General features: G+C 39.5%; 2 protein-coding genes across 2 annotated transcripts in view; both read left to right on the forward strand.

Moving 5' to 3' along the window:
• Positions 1-4,978, forward strand: part of LOC107758495 (ancient ubiquitous protein 1-like) — a gene marked incomplete at its 5' end in the record, with an annotated part of 12,464 nt that extends 7,486 nt beyond the window's left edge. Inside the window, 3 exons of the mRNA XM_016576232.1 lie at positions 3,712-3,863; positions 4,176-4,264; positions 4,501-4,978. Of these exons, the coding sequence (XP_016431718.1) occupies positions 3,712-3,863; positions 4,176-4,264; positions 4,501-4,546 (287 nt within the window). The remainder of the gene's footprint in view (positions 1-3,711; positions 3,864-4,175; positions 4,265-4,500) is intronic.
• A 655-nt stretch (positions 4,979-5,633) lies between these two features.
• LOC107758509 (tubulin beta-4B chain-like) lies at positions 5,634-8,536 on the forward strand. Its single transcript, XM_016576255.1, has 4 exons — positions 5,634-5,788; positions 6,789-6,897; positions 7,002-7,112; positions 7,303-8,536. Exons 1-4 carry the CDS (start codon positions 5,732-5,734, stop codon positions 8,361-8,363), a joined length of 1,338 nt encoding a protein of 445 aa, XP_016431741.1. The 5' UTR covers positions 5,634-5,731; the 3' UTR covers positions 8,364-8,536.
• The last annotated feature ends 811 nt before the right edge of the window (positions 8,537-9,347 follow it).

The following is a 9,347-nucleotide window of genomic DNA, read 5'->3' on the forward strand; positions in this document are numbered from 1 at the left end:
AAACAAAGAGCAGAAGGGCTTATTGAAAAATGCAAATTCATTCTCTGCCAGCAGGTGGCGCTTTTCGCCAGGAATATAGCCGTTTCCCCCATAACCGCAGTAAACAAAGCAGCGCAGCACCTGACTTTGGAACTTGCAGTGCTCATATTTAATCAATTAAACCATAGCCTTTTGAAGTGCATGCTATATCTCAATTTACATGTATATTTTGTTTGTTTTTTACTGGAGCACCAACTGAGTCTTCTCCTCCCCTTTCTACCAGTGATCCTTGTTTCCTTCCCGCGGTACTCCCTGCGCACATATCAATAGCATCACTGGGTTGTAGGTTGCCAAGTTGAGGGGACAAATGGGTTGAAAATTGTATGTGTCGATTGTGTGAGAAGGATGCGTTTCATACAAGGTCTGGCAACTGGGCAACCTTGGAATATGTTGACGTGATTATTCATATAATGAGGTTTGGGCCAAAGATAGAAGCCCAGTATAGAAGTCAGTATAAGTTCTTTGTTTGGGCCAGACAAAATACGGGAGTTTTAACGGAGGTGAATGTAGCAAACATAAAATACGCCCAGTGGGATTTTTTATATATAGATTGAAAATACGGGAAAATATTTAGACGGGATGATAGCGGGATAGAATGGTAAAATACAGGAGAATCCCGGGAAAAACGGGAGGGTTGACAGGTATGTCTAATACGGACATAAATCTGTCTAATAATCTGAAAAAAACTGTTAAACAAAGGAATTAAAATGTATACAAAAAAGTATTATACCGATTGCTTTTATATTATTAGTTATAGAAAGGCAAACATTATAATACTTTCTCGTTTTCCGTCAGCATTCAGAAAATATGCATTTATATCATTTAAACAAATCTTTGAATGACTAATGAACATCTAATTTCAAAAACCTTGCAAACTTATATATAATGTGTTTTTTCTGGATTTTTTTGGTTGATATTCTGTCTCTATCGTTAAAATAAACCTACCACAAAAATTACAGACCCTTCATTTCTTTGTAAGTGGGCAAACTTACAAAATCAGCAGGGGATCAAATAAATATTTTCCCCACTGTAATTAGGAAGTGATGATTTTGTTCTGTTCAACTCACTGGATGGAAATGGTGCTTTATTCGCACATTTTTTATGCAATATTCCAGTTTAGCGCATAAGTTCAATTCTTAACTTTTCATGGATGGAAACATAGCTAGTGGCCCGATCAGGCCACTGCTGCGTCCTCACGAATGATTATAATTTGCATGTGTTTTTAAGCCTTGCCAATTCAAACATTCACGCGATTTTATAGCATTTGAGCACAAGAAGACGCAAAGGACATTCATTCAGTACTCTCGCGCTATGTTCTGTGTGTAAAGTACGCAAACAGAGAGGTGCGTCTCACACCGTGTCCTAACTACACGCGTCGCGACACGCAATAAAAGCTATCTTTTCCATGTTAATCAGAGTTTTTGTCCTAACTAGCCGCGACAGAGACACGCGAAATTTCTAATTTAGAAACGGTTTCTATTTCCGCGACATCACGGCTTGAACAACAACATACAAACTATAGATAATCTCAGGTGATTATGTGCTTTATTCAAAGTTAAACGTGTCTAATATGAGTTTAAATATCATTTTGCGTGACCTTATAGCCATACTGAAAGCAACAACAGATGGTTTACCTCAGATCTTGAAAATAAATTAAAGCAAATATGTACGTTAAAACTGTGAACTCACTGCGAACTGAGTGTATTCCATGACAAAGATGTTATCAGTCATTCAGTATGTACATTTAATGATGTTAAAAAGGTTTAATATTATGAATTAGATTATAAACTTATCCATTTCGTTGCCAGAGCACTGAGCTTCCAGAGAGAGCCCGCCCACACATGCTTTTGATTGGCTGTGATATTTGATTGATTCTGTCGTGTCGCGTCTGGTGTGGACACCCAAATTGCTTGTCGCTGCAATCTTGTCGCGTCGTGTGTAGTTAGGACACGGTGTCAGACAACGTGCGAACACCGAATTGAGTTTCTCTTTCACTTCTTGCTTTAACGGACAAATACATCTGGCCAATTTGAACATTCGAGAGATTTTAAAGCAAGAGGAAGTGCAAGAAGACACGAATAACAACTCCAGTCAGTGTGTTTTTGTGCACACATAGAGCCTCATCTCAGGCAATGCATGAGACCCAAATTGAGTTTCTTTCTGTGTCGTCTTGCACTTGAATGGACAAATACATACAAAAGTCTAAAAACCCATCTTGGTGAGTATCCTCGAAAACAGTTTGTCTTAAAGGTGCAGTAGGAGATCTTGGAAAATGCTACCTGCGTTGACAGGCAGGTAGGAAAGCCAATTAAAATGCTTGGACCGAGCGTTTTGATTAGACGAACATTTCTTGGTCCTATGCCTTCCACAGAATATATAAATACATTTAGATCACTTAACTTAATGATTGCTATCATGATGTGAAGAGACTTTCAACCAGCATAACAAAAAATGTTTCTGAAGACAATCACCTATTGCACCTTTAAGTAAACTTTTAACTGTTGAGAATAAAATCAGATGTGTATCATTATATTTGATCCACGCATTGTCTCTTAAAGTGACCTGCTGCTGTCGGTGTCCTTAATGTAAATCCAAAAATCACTCACTGCTCTTGACTGAATAAGCAGCTTTAACAATGATTAATCTATATTTAATTTGTTTTTTACATTTGATTATTCAGTTTCTGTTCCTGAACACCTACAAACCTAAAAAGCTAAAGTATTGTTTAATTTGTATCTTTGTTCTATTTATTTATTTGTGCTGTTGCATGTAATTTATTAATTTGTTCTTATTTACTGACTGTTCACTTGTCTTTAATAATATTTGAACTTTATATTTGTTAGGGTAGAAATTGAAATTGAGAATTGTACAAATATAACTGGTGTTTAAAAATTTGGTATCATATAAGCTTATTTATTAGAATACAAGATAACATGGGTAAAAAAACAACGATTACAACAACAATTGTATTTTTTTGTGGTTGGGCCAGTGAAAATGTTGGAAGGGCAAATTAAAATTTTAACCACTGGCCCAACTGGGCCACTACAAAAAATCCTTATTGTTGAGCCCTGCAAGATGTAGAAGAGTTTGTTTCTTCATCAGAACAGATTTGGAGAGATTAGATTTTTTTTGGGAGAGATTTAGCATTTTTTTGGAGAGATTTAGCATTCAACACCAGTGGATCCTCTGCATTGAATGGGTGCCGTCAGAATTAGAGTCCAACCAGCTTATAAATACATCACAATAATACACAAGTAATCCACAGGACTCCAGTCCATCAATTAGCATCTTGTGAATAGAAAAGCAAGAAACAAATTCTTCATTAAGATTTTTTAACTTCAAACCGTCTGATGGCTCTCAATCACTACAGAGGATCAATTGGTGAGCAAGTGAATTAATTATAAATTTGTCCTAATCTGTTCTGATAAAGAAACAAACGTATCTTCATCTTGGGTGGCCTGAGGGTGAGTAAATATTCAGCAACATTTTTGGATGAACTATTCCTTTAATTCAGACTAGCTTCATTTGCTTTAAAAAGCTTATGTGCCATTATACGCTTCAGTGGCTTCCGCATATGCGTACTAATGCAAAGCTGGTTCCTTGGGTTTAAGCAATGCAGTTTCAGCCAGTATGGATTTGGTTAAGTAACCCCTTGATATTGTCTCTGTACAGTGCAGACCAACTGTGTGGACACAACCATAACCAACCTGCTGGAGAATACTGACCAGTTCACCTCGGAGGCAGCTGTGGGCACACCTTCAGGTCCAGCTAAACAAGCAGCTTCTTCCACTCCGTCTGTAACAGAATCCACACCCAATTTGAAGGTACAGCTGACCCTGTACCCTGTAAAAAAAAAAAAAGCAAAGCAAATGCAGGAGCAAGACAGACTTTAGTCAGAGTACCAAAGTGTCTTGTCCCATATTAACGAAAACCATTTATTACACAAGATTTGCACTATTCTTCATTGCCCCACAAAGAAACAAGCTCCGTGTTTTGGATTTGACCTTATCATGTATGAATAGCACAATGGCCTCCTTCTCGCATGGCCTATATTAGTGAATTTACCTATAAATAGTAGTCAAAGCCTTTTGTCTGACAGGATATTTGAATAAATATGTCTGTGTATTCATCAACAGCCAGCTGCCAAATCTTTTGGGAGAACACCCATAGACAGACATATGTCTCTACAGGAAAGAAAAGAAGCCTTCTACGAATATGCAAGAAGGTAATTGTTTTAAAATCCTTAAAATAATACTTAAAATGTGTTGCATTTTAGACATATCTGAAATGTTTAGCACACAATGGCATTGAGCTTGAAAATCTTTGTGCCTAAAATCCATTGTATGCCAGTATCCACTAGGTTTTTTGTATAATAAAGGTATGTTGCACTCCATTTTTATTTATTGAATTGAGTACGAGTAAGAATCTTGATTCTTTATTTTCTATTCACCCCACCCGCAGACGATACATTGAAAAACATGGACTGAACAAACAGGACGATCTATGACCGTGGACAAAGACACACCTGAGGAATTGTTTAGGAAAGACAGCTGCTTAACACAAAATCCACATAGACAAAGAAAAAATTATAGAGTTGACCCAGAATGAAACAACAGTTGAGTTCACCAAACATGTCGAGAGAAGACTGGATTTTTTTCCTTTCTTGTTTTTGTTTCTTTGTAAATCTTCTTGCATGGCAATCATGCATGTCTTTTTATTATTTCTCTCTGCAACAGAAAACAATTATTTTGGTAAACAATTTGTATTAAGACCCAGTGACCTTGGCACACTTCATATTATTTTTATATGGTCCTTGGGTAGAGAATAGGGGATCAGAAACATATGACAGTGAGCTAAAACACAACTTGAGGTTCATTATGTTGTCAAGGATACATGTTGATGCAATATCAGCTTTTAAAGACATTAAAAAATCATATGGAAATGCAAAGACTACTCTCCTTGTGTCTATTAATACATCTTGATGCATTTTTTTTCAATGAAAATGTGGTTGTGAGAGATGGATGTACAATTCTAGGTATAAAGACTGGGCATATATGGCTTGTATAATCTTTAAAGCACTTTTTGGAAACATTAATTTTCAGGACACTCATATACACAACACTAAATGACTGCACTGTCTATGGTTATCTTTGTTTACACATTTACACAAGCTTCATAGATAAGCTTTAAACCTATTGGCGATTTTTATTTCTTTATTGCTGCCATATAAAAGAACTATCTTTACCTTGTCAACGTGGTAAATGAGGAGTAAATGGTAAGGTTAAACTGTCAAAATGGCATCAGCCCTGATTTCATTGTTTACAAGCAACTACATTTTGGAAAATATGCTTGCAGCCCCTCCTATTTCACAAAAACGTTTGATTTTTTTAGATAAGCGTTTTGAATGTCGAGAGCCGTTATAACCGCGCTGCCTTCCAGCCAATAGCTATAACGCCTTTCTAGTGATGTCAGCGCCTGTACGAACCAATCATAACAATGAGCACACAAGAGAGCCAATGAGAATGCTGGAGAGGGCGTACAGCAACCAATAAGAATGAAGGAAATGTAGGCGATTTCTCCAGACTGAATAAGTAGGAGCACGTCTGATATTACGATCTCATTGTCGAGGGTTTTGAGTTAGAAGGGGTTTGTTTCAGTTGCATTGTGTTGTTAAGCAAGCAAATAATCAACAATGAGGGAGATTGTGCATTTACAGGCTGGACAGTGCGGCAACCAAATTGGTGCTAAGGTAAGAACTGAACAAATATATATTTTTAATCGTACTCCATTAAATACCGATTGGGCTTTTGGGGGTTAAAAATAACTAATTCTTGGCGTTTAGAGCAGCGATTTGTTCTAGTTTAAGCGGTTTTTCTTAAATATGCTATACACTATGCTGATTTCGATTGTGGTTGTCATTATTAAATTTCACCATTAAAACCTACTCTGGTCTAAATGTGGTTCTGGATTAATCTCACAGGCAACAAGTTTTTAAATAAAGTCTTTTGAGTTCTCGGCTAAACATTGACGAAAACTAGCTTTTTTTTATTTATTTTTTATAGGACGAATATTTCACGAAATCAGAGCGATTTGAATGAAGTAATGGTGAAACAATGCGTTAGTTTTAGGGTGTTGGCTGCGCCGGACCGGCGTAATATCCGATTCGCAAGCGAATCGGTTCTTTTTGATGATTTGGTAGAGCCGAATTGCTCGAGTTTTCGCTCCCCCACAGTTGTCACCCGACTGTAGGGAGTGGTGACGCAACCGAATCGCGAACCGTTCAAACGAGTCGATTCGATTGGAAGAATCGCGTGTCGTAATGTGGCCGGTTGTATCTGGTTCAGCTCATGGAAAAGTGCGGGAACGCTAATATCATGACGCAAATACCGTTCTGACCCCATGCAGAGAAATTATTTGAATGACTCCGTAGCATTGAGCAATAACCGAAGCTAATATTCGTGACATAGGTGGTGCTATGTCTGCGCTGTGTCTTTAAGCTCCTGGGTGATGTAAAATGGCCCTGGTGACTTGGCGAACTCCATTTTACAAGTCTGGAGCGCGAGTAACGGGAAACGCTGGTCATTCGATATTGGATTAGCCTTTTTATTTATTTATTTATTTTTAATTCTAAGAAATACCCTTCTATTTAACTTTTTTGAACCTAGTTCCATTTTAATATTTTGTCCAAGGTCCAAAAACGTTTTAAATCTAAACTTTCTTGTTCCTACTTCTGAATCCTCTTGTTCCAGTTCTGGGAAGTCATTAGTGACGAGCATGGAATTGACCCAACAGGCAGTTACCATGGCGACAGTGACCTTCAGCTGGACAGAATTAATGTTTATTATAATGAAGCGTCAGGTGAGCAGAAATCCGATGCCTTTTGTAAGGTCACTTCACATGACAACTTGCATATGCACATTACAACATTTGGTTTGACCTAACATTCTGCTCTTTGTTTTAAGGTGGAAAGTATGTTCCACGTGCTGTACTGGTGGATTTGGAGCCCGGTACAATGGACTCCGTGAGGTCCGGTCCATTTGGTCAGATCTTCAGACCAGATAACTTTGTTTTCGGTAAGTTTTAATATGCACCCCAAAGCGAAGTTTGACTGTCAAATGTTTATTGGGATATTCGATTTGGAAGGGATTGATCCCGCACTGGCTCGGAACAAAATTTGAATGGCAGATTGTGACCTGATATGGATCTAGTTCCCTTTTGCTTAGATGTAACTAAACTCCCGAACATTTTTTTTTTTGTTGGTAGGCCAGAGTGGTGCTGGAAACAACTGGGCTAAGGGCCACTACACCGAAGGAGCTGAGCTGGTTGACTCTGTTTTGGATGTTGTTCGGAAAGAGGCGGAGAGCTGTGACTGTCTGCAGGGCTTCCAGCTCACTCACTCCTTAGGTGGAGGCACAGGGTCCGGTATGGGCACCCTCCTCATTAGCAAAATCCGTGAGGAGTATCCTGACCGTATCATGAACACCTTCAGCGTAGTGCCCTCTCCTAAAGTCTCAGACACTGTGGTCGAGCCCTACAACGCCACACTGTCTGTCCATCAGTTGGTGGAAAACACAGACGAAACCTACTGCATTGACAACGAAGCCCTTTACGACATCTGCTTCCGCACTCTCAAACTCACAACACCCACATACGGTGACCTCAACCACCTCGTCTCTGCCACCATGAGCGGAGTCACCACCTGCTTGAGGTTCCCCGGCCAGTTGAACGCAGATCTCCGTAAACTGGCGGTGAACATGGTGCCCTTCCCTCGTCTGCACTTCTTCATGCCCGGCTTCGCTCCTCTGACCAGCAGGGGCAGCCAGCAGTACCGTGCACTGACCGTTCCCGAACTCACCCAGCAGATGTTCGACGCCAAGAACATGATGGCCGCCTGCGACCCTCGTCACGGCCGCTACCTGACCGTTGCCGCCGTCTTCCGTGGCCGCATGTCCATGAAGGAGGTGGATGAGCAGATGCTCAACGTTCAGAACAAGAACAGCAGCTATTTCGTCGAATGGATCCCCAACAACGTCAAGACTGCCGTCTGCGACATTCCACCTCGTGGGCTCAAAATGGCCGCCACCTTCATTGGCAACAGCACTGCCATCCAGGAGCTGTTCAAGAGAATCTCGGAGCAGTTCACGGCCATGTTCAGGCGCAAGGCTTTCCTGCATTGGTACACCGGAGAGGGCATGGATGAGATGGAGTTCACCGAGGCTGAGAGCAACATGAACGACCTGGTGTCCGAGTACCAGCAGTACCAGGACGCCACCGCTGAGGAGGAAGGAGAGTTTGAGGAGGAGGGCGAAGAGGAGCTTGCTTAAATGAACAATTCTGTTATGTTTTCCATGTCTCTTCCTCTTTCAAGTCTTGTCGCATCGTGTGTGTGTTTTTTTTTTATTTTTTTATTTATTTTTTTTTCCTACTGCATTTCCTGTCACTTAAACCTTCCAGTTGTACCTTTTTTCATGTTAATAAAACCAATATAAGAACCTGACTGGTTTACTAGTGTTTTTCTATTCAAAGGAAGATAGAGTCCAAATAGATGAAGAATTTTATAAATCAAAAAGCTGAGCCTGAAGTGGTCAGGGCTGCGTTTCCCAAAAGCATCGTAAGCTTAAGTAAAACTTCGGCTTACGATGCTTTTGGGAAATGCAGCCCAGGTATGAACCATTTTTCTAGTTGTTAGTTGTAGATTTAAGACAGGGGTGCCCAATCCTGGTCCTGGAGATCTACCTACCTTCAGAGTTCAGTTCCAACCCTGATCAAACACACCCGTCCGTAATTATCAAGTGTTCTTTCAGATCCTAATTAGTTGGTTCAGGTATGTTTGAGCTGAACTTTGCAGGAAGCTAGATCTCCAGGAACAGGATTGGGCACCCGTGATTTAAGATTATGCAACTAGTTAAAATGAAAATGTAAAAAAAAATTGAGTAACCTATAACTAATTGGTTATAAACATTCAGAAGTGCGTTTATGGTGTGAGCTGGATTCATGTGGAAAATCCTCTCAGTCTGTTAAATGCCTGTTTGATTCTGAATCAATGACTTTTGGGAATTGCTCTTCATTTATCATGTATGACTGCAAAAGTACAGATTTTCTTAATATAAAAGCCAGAACATTCTCAATCTCAGTTCTGTATCATTGTGGAGTTTTCAGTAGAATTTACTGAAGTCAATGGCTTTCATTTGAATCCAGCTTTGAGAAATGCCCAGAAACAGCAACATGTTCAAACCTTTTTGCATTTTATAGTTTTGTTTGTTTGTTTGTTTGTTTAGATCTGAATGTAGGCAGAGAAGATTATTTAA

The sequence above is a fragment of the Sinocyclocheilus rhinocerous genome, unplaced genomic scaffold (genome assembly GCF_001515625.1).
Source record: "Sinocyclocheilus rhinocerous isolate Xijiao unplaced genomic scaffold, SAMN03320098_v1.1 scaffold474, whole genome shotgun sequence".
Classification (NCBI taxonomy): domain Eukaryota; kingdom Metazoa; phylum Chordata; class Actinopteri; order Cypriniformes; family Cyprinidae; genus Sinocyclocheilus; species Sinocyclocheilus rhinocerous.